General features: G+C 36.9%; 1 protein-coding gene across 1 annotated transcript; it reads left to right on the forward strand.

The window, feature by feature from the left end:
* Positions 1-2,153: 2,153 nt before the first annotated feature.
* CYLC1 (cylicin 1) lies at positions 2,154-10,655 on the forward strand. Its single transcript, XM_086387134.1, has 3 exons — positions 2,154-2,163; positions 7,182-7,300; positions 8,848-10,655. Exons 1-3 carry the CDS (start codon positions 2,154-2,156, stop codon positions 10,624-10,626), a joined length of 1,908 nt encoding a protein of 635 aa, XP_086243260.1. The 3' UTR covers positions 10,627-10,655.
* The last annotated feature ends 3,610 nt before the right edge of the window (positions 10,656-14,265 follow it).

Below are 14,265 nucleotides of genomic sequence, written 5' to 3' on the forward strand. Positions count from 1 at the left end.
TAAGTTAAATAAGCAGGGTGACAATATACAGCCTTGACGTACTCCTTTTCCTATTTGGAACCAGTCTGTTGTTCCATGTCCAATTCTAACTGTTGCTTCTTGACCTGCATACAAATTTCCCAAGAGGCAGGTCAGGTGGTCTGGTATTCCAATCTCTTTCAGAATTTTCCACAGTTTATTGTGATCCACACATTCAAAGGCTTTGGCATAGTCAATAAAGCAGAAATAGATGTTTTTCTGGAGCTCTCTTCCTTTTCCCATGATCCAGCAGATGTTGGCAATTTGATTTCTGGTTCCTCTGCCTTTTCTAAAACCAGCTTGAACATCAGGAAGTTCATGGTTCATGTATTGCTGAAGCCTGGCTTGGAGAATTTTGAGCATTACTTTACTAGCATGTGAGATGAGTGCAATTGTGCCGTAGTTTGAGCATTCTTTGGCATTGCCTTTCTTTGGGATTGGAATGAAAACTGACCTTTTCCAGTCCTGTGGCCACTGCTGAGTTTTCCAAATGTGCTGGCATTTTGAGTGCAGCACTTTCACAGCATCATATTTCAGGATTTGAAATACTCAACTGGAATTCCATCACCTCCACTAGTTTTGTTCGTAGTGATGCTTTCTAAGGCCCACTTGACTTCACATTCCAGGATGTCTGGCTATGCATGATTTATAAACTATATTATTACAGTAGAATTTGAATTATCCACATATCACACACATTGAGTTGTGCTCAAAAGAAAGTTTGAAAAAGATTACTTTAGCCTGTAGCAAAGAAGTCAAAAACAATACAGGTGCAAAGTATTTTTCCCAGTATGTGAAGGCAGTGACCCAGCCAGCATTTCAAAGTTTCAAACAATTAAGTTTCCAGGATCCCAGGACATTTAACCTTTTAGCTCTGCTATAGAATAAATGTGGTTTCAATACAAATGAATAGACCATTGATCTATTTTTTTGAAAAAGCAAACATCACAAGCTTGGACTATTTCAAAAATCTATGAAGTTTTCTTTTTCAAGACCATGAATTCATACATAGAACTGAGTGTGATTCATAACTAGAACTGAGTGTCCAAATAACCTGTGAGAGTTTTTAAATAGACTTGATTGAGCCACACCTAGAGACTCTGGGTTGCAAAGAGTCGGACACAACTGAAGTGACTTAGCACACACAAGTACAATCTCAGAATTAGCAATGGTCACAATCTACTGTTCCTGCTAATTAATAAGGAAGTAATACTTAAATAAAATAAAATTTTAAAAAGATACAAATTTTAAAATTAAAAACAAATTATACCATGTGTGTCTTTGATAAACAACACAATCATTACAATATTACATGTGTAATTTCCAAATGGAAAATACCGTGGACCAATTTTCCCATGTGTAGGAGCAACTCAAAATACAGATCAACATTTATATGTTCCCCTCTCACAGATAATTAGTGGTTTAAATACTAAGAATATTAAAATGTGGTAGGTTGTCTTCAAAATATATGTAGTGAATTTAGAAGATATATGGTTCATACTGATTTAGATGTTTTCATTAGAAAATTGCAGGGGAACTAATTTTATTTATTGCTCTATATAATTAAATAAGATATTTTGCAGGTTATAGAATTTTTCAAATTAGTGGTTTTTTTTTTTTTACTAAGTTAAATTTGTCATTAGTAAGTTTATTTAGATATGCCCATAAGATTATATTTCCTTCTCTTTACCAAGTTTTTTTAAATTGATTTATTTATTTTAACTGAAGTGTTTTTATTTCAGTTTTGATCTATAGTCTATTTTTATTCAAGTTTTGATGAGAAATACAGTCATATACATCTATAACTTGATTTAGAGGACGGGAATTGTGGATTATAGTTAAACAGTCTTAGATAATGGAATTCAGAGAACACATCAGATTTCTGACAGCATTACTATTAAAGGTATCTTAGTAATAATAGTCGTTATTATTATTATTAGACATAGTACAAATTCAATTAAAATATTTTCTTTTTTAAACAGGCAAGAAATAACCATCAAAACATATGATAATTCCATACCAAGTAAGAATTAAAATTATATTTGAAAATAATTTTAGGGAAAATGACTGGTCTCTTCCATTCCATGTGATAAAGTGTAAAAAACCCTGAGTTTTTGTTAAAATCTAAGAGAAGCATGAATATTGGTATGTGTGTGTGTGTTTAAAGTATTTCTATAGTCAGAAAGAAAAAAGTTGACAGTTCATGTGTTGAACAGCTAAAACTTTAGGAAATTTCTTAATATATTGAGTTGAAATCCACCTGCACTGCTACAAATTTTATCCATTGAGTCTAGTTATTCCCTCAGGAAACAAAGAAGTCTCTGACATTATAATTAAGAGCATGGACTCTTGAGCCAAACTATCTGTGCTTGAATCTTAACTCTTATGCTAAATTTATGATTTGGGGGCAAGTAATTTAACCTCTCTAGGTGCTTTATTTTTCTACATCTGTACAATGGAGTCAATCATAAATAATATTAACTAATTCAAAGTGTTGCAGTGACTAAGACTTGATATATATAAAGTGCTTAAAACACAGTCCAGCATATAGTAAGTGCTATGTATGTGTTAGCAGTTGCAGCTATCTTATTACTACTATTACTACTACTCTTTTATGTAACAGCTCTTTAAATATTTGAGTATAATGATCACATCTCTTGTTAATCTCCAGAAGAACTATCTAAACGATCCCACTTTTCTTCCTTTGATAGCTTCCAGATGGCTTGATCCTCCTGATCACTCTATTCTGGGTGCCCTCAAATGTGTACATGCCCTTTCTCTTTTGTTTTTTTTTATTAATTTTTTAAATTTATTTATTTTAATTGAAGACTAAATACTTTACAATATTGTATTGGTTTTGCCATACATTGACTTTAATCCGCCATGGGTGTACATGTGTTCCCCATCCTGAACCCCCTCCCACCTCCCTCCCCATCCCATCCCTCTGGGTCATCCCAGTGCACCAGCCGCAAGCACCCTGTATCATGCATCGAACCTGGATTGGTGATTCATTACACATATAATAATACACATGTTTCAATGCCATAAGGGTGTCAGAACTGAATGAAGCATTTGGGTCTGTGGCCTTAGTTTTTATGGCTTGGGATGTCATTGAGGTTAGAGGAGGAGTAACCTAAGCACTTAATCAATTGAGACATTTAGCCGATGCTCTGTTAATAGCTACTATGCTATTGTGCTATTAATAGCTATTATGGGGACTGTAGAAGAAGTCATATGCTCTGCAATCTAAACAAAATGAAGGTAGTGGAGATGATGAAGATGTTTGGAAGGAAAAAGTTAATCTTTATATTCCATTCCTATTCTTTGTATTACTGTAACTATTATTTTCATTAATTTTTTAAATTGGAGGATAATTGCTATACAATGTTCTGTTAGTTTCTGCTGCGTGGCAACATGAATCAGATATAAATATACATATCAGATAAGTTCAGTTCAGTTCAGTAACTCAGTCATGTCAGACTCTTTGCAAACCCATGAATTGCAACACACCAGGCCGCCCTGTCCATCACCAACTCCCGGAGTTCACTCAAACTTATGTGCATTGAGTCACTGATGTCATCCAGCCATCTCATCTTCTGTTGTCCCTTTCTCCTCCTGCCCCCAATCCCTCCCAACATCAGAGTCTTTTCCAATGAGTCAACTCTTCGCATGAAATGGCCAAAGTATTGGAGTTTCAGCTTCAGGATCAGTCCCTCCAATGAACACAAAGGACTGATCTCCTTTAGGATGGACTGGTTGGATCTCCTTGCAGTCCAAGGGACTCTCAAGAGTCTTCTCCAACACCACAGTTCAAAAGCATCAATTCCTCGGCACTCAGCTTTCTTCACAGTCCAACTCTCACATCCATATATGACCAATAGAAAAACCATAGCTTTCACTAGATGGTCCTTTGCTGGCAAAGTAATGTCTCTGCTTTTGAATATGCTATCTAGGTTGGTCATAACTTTCCTTCCAAGGAGTAAGTGTCTTCTAATTTCTTGGCTGCAATCACCATCTGCAGTGATTTTGGAGCCCCCCCAAAAATAAAGTCTGAGACTGTTTCCACTGTTTCCCGATCTATTTCCCATGAAGTGATGGGGCAAGAGCCATGATCTTAGTTTTCTGAATGTTAAGCTTTAAGCCAACTTTTTCACTCTCCTCTTTCACTTTCATCAAGAGGCTTCTTAATTCCTCTTCACTTTCTGCCATAAGGGTGGTGTCATCTGGATATCTGAGGTTATTGATATTTCCCCTGGCAATCTTGATTCCAGCTTGTGCTTCTTCCAGCCCAGCGTTCCTCATAATGTTCTCTACATATAACTTAAATAATCAGGGTAACAATATACACCTTGACGTGCTCCTTTTTCTATTTGGAACCAGTCTGTTGTTCCCTGTCCAGTTCTAACTGTTGCTTCCTGATCTGCATATAGGTTTCTCAAGAGGCAGGTCAGGTGGTCTGGTATTCCCATCTCTTTCAGAATTTTCCACAATTTATTGTGATCCACACAGTCAAAGGCTTTAGCACAGTCAATAAAACAGAAATAGATGTTTTTTCTGGAACTCTCTTCCTTTTTCCATGATCCAGCAGATGTTGAAAATTTGATCTCTGGTTCCTCTGTCTTTCCTATAACCAGCTTGAACATCTGGAAGTTCAAGGTTCACACATTGCTGAAGCCTGGCTTGGAGAATTTTGAGCATTACTTTACTAGCGTGTGAGATGAGTGCAATTGTGCCATAGTTTGAGCATTCTTTGGCATTGCCTTTCTTTGGGATTGGAATGAAAACTGACCTTTTCCAGTCCTGTGGCCACTGCTGAGTTTTCCACATTTGCTGGCATTATAAGTGCAGCTCTTTCACAGCATCATCTTCCAGGATTTGAAATAGCTCAACTGGAATTCCATCACCTCCACTAGCTTTGTTCGTAGTGATGCTTTCTAAGGCCCACTTGACTTCACATTCCAGGATATCTGGCTCTAAGTGAGTGATCACACCATCATGATTATCTGTGTCGTGAAGATCTTTTTTGTACAGTTCATCTGTGTATTCTTGCCCCCTCTTCTTAATATCTTCTGCTTCTGTTAGGTCCGTACCATTTCTGTCCTTTATCGAGCCTATCTTTGCATGAAATGTTCCCCTGGTATCTCTAATTTTCTTGAAGGGATCTCTAGTCTTCCCCATTCTGTTGTTTTCCTCTATTTTTTTGCATTGACCGCTGAGGAAAGTTTTCTTATCTCTCCTTGCTATTCTTTGGAACTCTGCATTCTGATGCTTATATCTTTCTTTTCTCCTTTGCTTTTCACTTCCCTTATTTTCACAGCTATTTGTAAGGCCTCCTCAGACAGCCATTTTGCTTTTTTGCACTTATTTTCCATTGCGTTGGTTTTCATCCCTGTCTCCTGTACAATGTCATGAATGTCCATCCATAGTTGATCAGGTACTCTATCTATCAGATCTAGTCCCTGAAATCTATTTCTCATTTCCACTGTATAATCATAAGGGATTTGATTTAGGTCATATCTGAATGGTCTAGTGGTTTTCCCTACTTTTCTTCGATTTAAGTCTGAATTTGGCAATAAGGAGTTTATTATCAGAGCTTCTCCATCTTTGGCTGCAAAGAATATAATCAATCTGATTTCTGTCTTGGCCATCTGGTTATGTTCATGTGTAGAGTCTTATCTTGTGTTGTTGAAAGAAGGTATTTGCTATGACCTGTGCATTTTCTTGGCAAAACTCTATTAACCTTTGCCCTACTTCATTCCATATTCCAAGGCCAAATTTGCCTGTTACCCTAGGTATTTCTTGACTTTCTACTTTTGCATTCTAGTCCCCTATAATGAAAAGGATATCTTTTTGGGGTGTTAGTTCTAAAAAGTCTTGGAGGTCTTCATAGAACCATTCGACTTCAGCTTCTTCAGCATTACCGGTTGGGTCATAGACTTGGATTACTGTGATATTGAATGGTTTGCCTTGGAAATGAACAGAGATCATTCTGTCATTTTTGAGATTGCATCCAAGTACTGCATTTTGGACTCTTTTGTTGAACATGATGGCTACTGCATTTCTTCTAAGAGATTCCTGTTCACAGTAGTAGATATAATGGTCATCTGAGTTAAATTCATCCATTCCAGTCCTTTTTAGTTTGCTGATTCCTAGAATGTCGATATTCACTCTTGCCATCTCCTGTTTGATGACTTCCAATTTGCCGTGATTCATGGAGCTAACATTCCAGGTTCCTATGCAATATTGCTCTTTACAGCATCGAACCTTGCTTCTATCACCAGTCACATCTGCAACTGGGTATTGTTTTTGCTTTGGCTTCATCCCTTCATTCTTTCTGGAGTTATTTCTCCACTGATCTCCAGTAGCATATTGGGCATCTACCAAACTGGGGAGTTCCTCTTTCAGTATCCTATCATTTTGCCTTTTCAAACTGTTCATAGGGTTCTCAAGGCAAGAATACTGAAGTGGTTTGCCATTCCCTTCTTCAGTGGACCACATTCTGTCAGACCTCTCCACCATGACCCACCGGTCTTGGGTGGCCCCACACGGCATGGCTTAGTTTCATTGAGTTAGACAAGGCTGTGGTCTGTGTGATCAGATTGGCTAGTTTTCTGTGATTCTGATTTCAGTGTTTCTGCCCTCTTATGCCCTCTCACCACATCTACCATCTTATTTGGGTTTCTCTTATCTTGGACATGGGGTATCTCTTCACGGCTGCTCCAGCAAAGTGCAGCCGCTGCTCCTCACCTTGGACGTGGAGTAGCTCCTCTTGGCCCGGCATATATACTCTCCCTATTGAGCCTCCCCCAACTCCCCCATCCCACCCCTTCTGGCATCACAGAGCACCGAGCTGAGCTCCCTGTGTTATACAGCAGCTTCCCATTAGCTATCTATTTTACACATAGTAGTACATGTATTGGTTTAATCTAGAAAATAAAATTACAAATATCATTTTAAACTTAATTTGGTTCTAAATGGACTAATAATTTTTTGTTTTTTCTTAACTGGCATGCAAGTAAACTATAAACTCTAGGAGGGGGGAACTATATTTTGAGTTATAATTTAGTTTAAATTAAACTATATTTCTTGCTCAGCAATATTTCAGAACTGATCAAAGTCTGGCTGTTAGCTGCAAAATTGTTTCTTTTCCTCTCTCATTTCAGTCAGTGAATCAAGCAAAAAAATACGGAATCAACAATACTTAACTATAACATTTCCCAAATCATCCCAGCCAGGTGGAAATAAGAGATTAAGACCTTCAGAAATACAAGTCACAGTTCCTGTGAGTACCGACAAGATCATTTTTAACTAAATATAATATGTTACAATGCATACATACAAATAAAATACATAATTTGAATTTTGATATCTTTAGGATGGAGATATTTTAGGTGTATAATTCCCTGTATAGCAGATTGTCCCCAACTGTTTCTTATTGAACTTTTATTTATATGTGTTCCTCCATTTCAAAGGCATTTTAAAGCTCATTGGCTAGGTAAGCTGGAGAATGTAATACTGAAACTGGTGGGATCTCTGAGGCAATGTTTACCAGCTGCAAAAACATATAAAATTTGAGTCTTAGGAGCCAATCTTGAGGTTTCAGGGCCTTTACGTTTTCTTTAATCTAGCATTCAAATACTAGATACTTGGAGATTCCAGTTTTCTATTGCTTTTACAAAATGGAGTTATTCTTACAAGTAACCAAAATAAAAGTTAGCTTACAGAGGTCACCCATAGTTATAGCAAAATATGTTTTAAAAGCATCTCCCAAAGCAGATCAATAGTCAATGCATTTATTCAAGGGCCATTTATTTACATCTATTGAGATCCAAGTTTTGTGCTTCTCTTCATGGTCTTCCTTTCATTCCATATAATAATGGAAGAAATATAAGAACTAAATGTAAAATTAGTCTATATGGTCACTGTGACAACCAGCCTTGACAAATGTTTGGACAGAAATAAAAAAATAATAATTATAATATGCTGCTGGAGAAGGCAATGGCACCCCACTCAAGTACTTTTGCCTGGAAAATCCCATGGACAGAGGAGCCTGGTAGGCTGCAGTCCGTGGGGTCGCTAGAGTTGGACACGACTGAGCGACTTCACTTTCACTTTTCACTTTCATGCATTGGAGAAGGAAATGGCAACCCACTCCAGTGTTCTTGCCTGGAGAATCCCAGGGACGGGGAACTCTGGTGGGCTGCCGTCGATGGGGTCGCACAGAGTCGGACACGACTGAAGCGACTTAGCAGCAGCAGCAACTGCTACACTAATTAATGAGAATAAGACACTTGTTTTATTTTATGTATTTATTTTCAGCAGTGCTTCACAGCAGAGATATTAGGCTCTCAATTTGGTAAGAAAATCTTGAAAGTATAAGTAGAAATCAGGCTAACCCAGAAGCCTGCAGAATTGTAAACTATCGTAAGAATTATCATGACACACTTCAAGAGTATCAGCTTATTTTTTTTTTTTTTTTATCTATTTTGGGGCAGAAGGGTACATGAAATGTTTCAAAATATCTCTCTCATGTAGGAGTTCTAAAGGAATTTATTATCTATTGTGAGGCCAGGTCCTGAAGTGTCATGAATCATTGTGGACCCCTTCTTATCTTAGTAGGAATCGCTGAAGATATTCTGAGGTTCTTCTTAAATTCATTTTATTTCCAAAGTGGAGTTTTCTCACACACACATACAAACACACACAGAATGTTGAAACAGAAACAAGACACAATCTAAATATATGGTCATAGAAAAGCTAGACTATTTGTTTCAATATAAAAAAGATATAACTCATTTAAAAACTTATTATTCTAACCATTTTTTTCAGAGACATGATAAAAGAAATTTAGATGAACTTCAGAAGCCAGCTCATATATGGATAAGGCATTCTTTAAGGAAAAAATTTCAAAGTCCATCTATTAATTTAATCGTCAGGAGACAGGCCTCATTCAGACATCCTTATACTCATATAACCCATTCTAAAAAGGCAGAATCTAAAAAGTACAAAGATGACAAAAAAGAAACAGCTTTGAAGAAAATTTCCAAGAAAGATACAGGCCCACATGAAGTAGATGAGAAACCTAAAAGAAGAAATAAAGCAGATAAAACTCCATCAAAATCATCACATGGAAGTCAACTATCTAAGAAGTCAAAGTCCAAATCAGAAACAAACCCAGAATCCAAAGATTCTATATCAGTTTCAATAAAGCATCAAAAAAAAGAAAAGAGATATTCAAAAGATTCCAAGGAGATGGATTTTGAATCCACAAGTACGAAGAAGTACTCTAAGAGCTCAAAGAATAATTCTGATGCCATATCAGAGACTTGCTCAAAAAATAGTTCAAATGTGGGTTTAATGGTGCATTTAGGGGAATCGGATGCTGAATCCATGGAATTTGATATGTGGTTAAAGAATTATTCACAGAATAATTCAAAGAAGCCAACAAAGAAGGATGCAAAAAAAGATGCAAAGGGGAAGGGCTCTGATGCTGAATCTGTAGATTCAAAAGATGCAAAGAAAGATGCAAAGAAAGATAAGAAGGGTGCAACAAAAGACACCAAGAAAGGTGCAAAGAAGGATACAGAGTCTACTGATGCAGAATCTGGAGACTCAAAGGATGCAAAGAAAGGCAAGAAAGAGTCAAAGAAAGATAAGAAAAAGGATGCTAAGAAGGATGCTGCATCTGATGCAGAATCTGGAGACTCAAAGGATGCAAAGAAGGATTCGAAAAAGGGCAAGAAAGATTCAAAGAAAGATAATAAGAAAAAGGATGCTAAGAAAGATGCAGAGTCTACTGATGCAGAATCTGGAGACTCAAAGGATGCAAAGAAAGATTCAAAAAAGGGCAAGAAAGATTCAAAGAAAGATGATAAGAAAAAGGATGCCAAGAAAGATGCAGAGTCTACTGATGCAGAATCTGGAGACTCAAAGAATGCAAAGAAAGATTCGAAAAAGGGCAAGAAAGATGATAAGAAAAAGGATGCCAAGAAGGATGCTGTGTCTACTGATGCTGATTCTGAATCTGAAGGGGATGCAAAAAAGAGTAAAAAAGATTCAAAGAAAGATAAGAAAGATTTAAAGAAAGATGACCAAAAAAAGCCTGCAATGAAGTCCGAAGAGTCTACTGAAACTGAGTCTGATTGGGAGTCAAAGAAGGTTAAGCGAGATTCAAAGAAAGACACCAAGAAGACTGCAAAGAAGGCCACAGAGTCTAGTGGTGCTGAATCTGATGTGTCTTCCAAAAGATACCTAAAGAAGACTGAAATGTTCAAAAGTTCAGATGCTGAATCTGAAGAGTCTCTATTTAAACCTGGGTCTAAAAAGAGAGTTGATGAATCAGATGCCACATCTACAGATTCAAAGAAGGATGCAGTGGAACCAAAAAGAGGAATCAAAATGCCATCCCGGAGGACTACATTCAAAGAAAAAGGAAAAAAAATAGGTACAGGTAGAGTTCCTCCATCAAGAGAAAGACCACCACTACCTCCTTGTGAGCCTATACTGCCATCACCTAGAGTCAAACGTCTCTGTCGGTGCCAGATGCCTCCTCCACCTCCAAAGCCAAGATACGCTCCTTTGGTATGTTTGCTTCTGTTTTATTTTTAGAGAAAATTGGATTAAAAATGAAAAATATATTTTAAATTTTGAATTCATATTTTCTCTGCAGATTAGTTCTCTTTTACTGGAATATTGACAATTTTGAGACTCACAGATGAGAAAAGATAGAGTACTTCCACAGGACCCAAAAGAGTTGCAAAATAAATGTCAAAAAGTTAAGACTAGTATTTAGATTGGAGCAGAGAGAACTGGCTTGGGTTTTAAGAAACTTTTCATAATTATTTGTAAAAATGATCATATTACAAATGTGTTTAACTGTCCCACACTTATGAAAGAACAAAAAGGAAAATGGCTAAAATTTTTAAGGGGCATGTTTTAGTAGGATATAAATACATTTCCTAGGAAGTTGCTGAATATGGTAAAAACTCAACCAAATTCAGACACAGCAAGATAGAAACATAACATACTAGGATTCAGATATGCAAAAAGCATATTTAATTATTTAATTTTTAACCATATCTTTATGAGTTGTCACTAGTACTGATAATTGGGGGGCGGGGGGGAGTATTTTCAAGGTTGATCCAATCTCTTTGGATCTGTAATTTTAAAGTTTTCTATTGTTCTCCTACAGAGGATCTCCCTTTAAATCCCCCTTCCTTTAAAACATGGCTGTAAAGGGATGCTTAGTTAAACATCTCACTTTGGATGGAAGGTCTGCTCTTCCCATTCTTGTCCTCCCTTGTTGGGTCTCTGATCTTTGGTTGAGATGTGATTCATTTGCATGGTTTCTGGGCATCAGTCTGTGTTTCCTTTGCTTTCCCACAGTGTTAATCGACTATTCTCAGCATGGTAGGTTTCATGTTCTCTGTCCTGCTAAATTCAGAACATCTGTAAATATGGCTGGGATTGGACCTTATATTTAATTAATTTTCCCCCACCCTTTCTTCCTCACCCTCTCTGCCCCCCCATTCTTGTTCTTATCTTTTAAAGGGCTTCCATTTCCTCTTCTGAATGGTGGGAATCTCACTTTACATTGTATTCCAAGTTTTTTCTATCCTTGGTTTATTTATAATAAAACTTTATGTATTGATTCCCATTTGCTCTTCATATATTTTACATTTGTGGGAGAGATTAATTAATCCATATTATCTCTTTCAAAAAAGGCTGATTTTAAGTCCATTTTTCTCCTGGCAGACTCAAAATGTCAGCTTTGTGACAAAGCTGGTTAACGACCCCATTGTTTAAAGGCTCATTCTAAGTCAACGGGCAGATAACCAGTAAAGCAACAAAATTTTTAAGGAATAAAAATATATTGGTGGATAATTTTAAGGCAATTGAGAAAAAGAGACCCTTGAAAAGCTGAACTCTCTTCCAAAAGTAGTTTTTATGAAAAATATGTACACTTATATGTGGAATTTAAAACCAAAACAAATGAACAAACAACAAAAACTGACTTATAAAGCGAACAAATTGGTGGTCACCATAGTGGAGACAGATGTGAAGATAAGTGAAATAGGTGAGGAAGATTAAGAGATATAAAATTCTAGTTATAAAATAAATGTCATAGTGATTACTGTATAGTGTAAGGAATATAATCAATAATATCATAATAACTTTGGTGATAAATGGTAACTAGACTTGTGATTGTTTCATAATGTATAAAAATATCAAATCACTATGTAGAATACCTGAAACTGATATAATATTGTAAGTAAATTTCAATAAAAATTCTAAATAAAAATTGTTAAATTAAAAAATATGTAAAATATAAGAAATATAACAAAATCCTTGAGTCTGAGGATTAATTTTAATTGTAAAAAAAAAAAAAAAAAAAACTTTCAGGATATGTTCTGGCCTTGCATATATTCATATCATCACTGTAATAAGCTTAAATTTGTATAGCTACCATCTAATCAGGCTCTTCCATCCCTACCACTTTGCTAAAAGTGCTCTTTTCAAGATTACAAAATATGTTCTTGTAGTCACACATACTGAGCTCTCTTCTCTCCTCATGTTACTCTATAGTCCAGCAGCATTTAAACCAACCTCTTCTTTCACAAAACACTTAGTTAACTTGACTCTATCCTATCCATACTCACAGAAAACTAGTCAATCTGATCACACTAGGAACACAGCCTTATCTAACTCAATGAAACTAAGCCATGCCCGTGGGGCAACCCAAGATGGGCGGGTCATGGTGGAGAGATCTGACAGAATGGTCCACTGGAGAAGGGAATGGCAAACCACTTCAGTATTCTTGCCTTGAGAATCCCATTAACAGTGTGAAAAGGCAAAATGATAGGATACTGAAGGAGAAACTCCCCAGGTCAGTGGGTGCCCAATATGCTACTGGAGATCAGTGGAGAAATGGCTCCAGAAAGGATGAAGGGATGGAGCCAAGACAAAAAGAATACCCAGCTGTGGATGTGACTGGTGATAGAAGCAAGGTCCAATGCTGTAAATAGCAATACTGCATAGGAACCTGGAATGTCAGGTCCATGAATCAAGGCAAATTGGAAGTGGTCAAACAAGAAATGGCAAGAGTGAATGTCAACATTCTAGGAATCAGCGAACTGAAATGGACTGGAATGGGTGAATTTAAATCAGATGACCATTATATCTACTACTGTGGGCAGGAATCCCTCAGAAGAAATGAAGTGGCCATCATGGTCAACAAAATAATCCAAAATGCAGTACTTGGATGCAATCTCAAAAACAAAAGAAGGCTCTCTGTTCATTTCCAAGGCAAACCATTCAATATCACAGTAATCCAAGTCTATGCCCCAATGAGTAATGCTGAAGAAGCTGAAATTGAACAGTTCTATGAAGACCTACAAGTCCTTTTAGAACTAACACCCAAAAAAGATGTCCTTTTCATTATAGGGGACTGGAATGCAAAAGTAGGAAGTCAAGAAACACCTGGAGTAACAGGCAAATTTGGCCTTGGAATATGGAATGAATCAGGGCAAAGACTAATACAGTTTTGCCAAGAAAATGCACTGGTCATAACAAACACCCTCTTCCAACAACACAAGAGAAGACTCTATACATGGACATCACCAGATGGTCAACACTGAAATCAGATTGATTATATTCTTTGTAGCCAAAATGGAGAAGCTCTATACAGTCAGCAAAAAAAAAGACCAGGAGCTGACTGTGGCTCAGACCATGAACTCCTTATTGCCAAATTCAGACTTAAATAGAAGAAAGTAGGGAAAACCACTAGACCATTCAGGTATGACCTAAATCAAATCCCTTATGATTATACAGTGGAAGTGAGAAATAGATTTAAGGGCCTAGATCTGATAGATAGAGTGCCTGATGAACTATGGAATGAGGTTCGTGACACTGTACAGGAGACAGGGATCAAGACCATCCTCATGGAAAAGAAAAGCGAAAAAGCAAAATGGCTGTCTGAGGAGGCCTTACAAATAGCTGTGAAAAGAAGAGAAGCAAAAAACAAAGGAGAAAAAGAAAGATATAAGCATCTGAATGCGGAGTTCCAAAGAATAGCAAGAAGAGATAAGAAAGCCTTCCTCAGCGATCAATGCAAAGAAATAGAGGAAAACAACAGAATGGGAAAGACTAGAGATCACTTCAAGAAAATCAGAGATACCAAAGGAACATTTCATGCAAACATGGGCTCGATAAAGGACAGAAATGGTATGGACCTAAAAGAAGCAGAAG

The sequence above is a fragment of the Bos grunniens genome, chromosome X, assembly GCF_055505025.1.
Source record: "Bos grunniens cultivar Pamir isolate PY7600 chromosome X, Bosgru_T2T1.0, whole genome shotgun sequence".
In the NCBI taxonomy this organism is placed as follows: domain Eukaryota; kingdom Metazoa; phylum Chordata; class Mammalia; order Artiodactyla; family Bovidae; genus Bos; species Bos grunniens.

Excerpts from the sequence above, each read along its gene's own strand:
- CYLC1 (XM_086387134.1), top strand. Across the intron at positions 7,301-8,847 it reads AAATACAAGTCACAGTTCCT|AGACATGATAAAAGAAATTT; the intron begins GTGAGTACCGAC and ends CATTTTTTTCAG.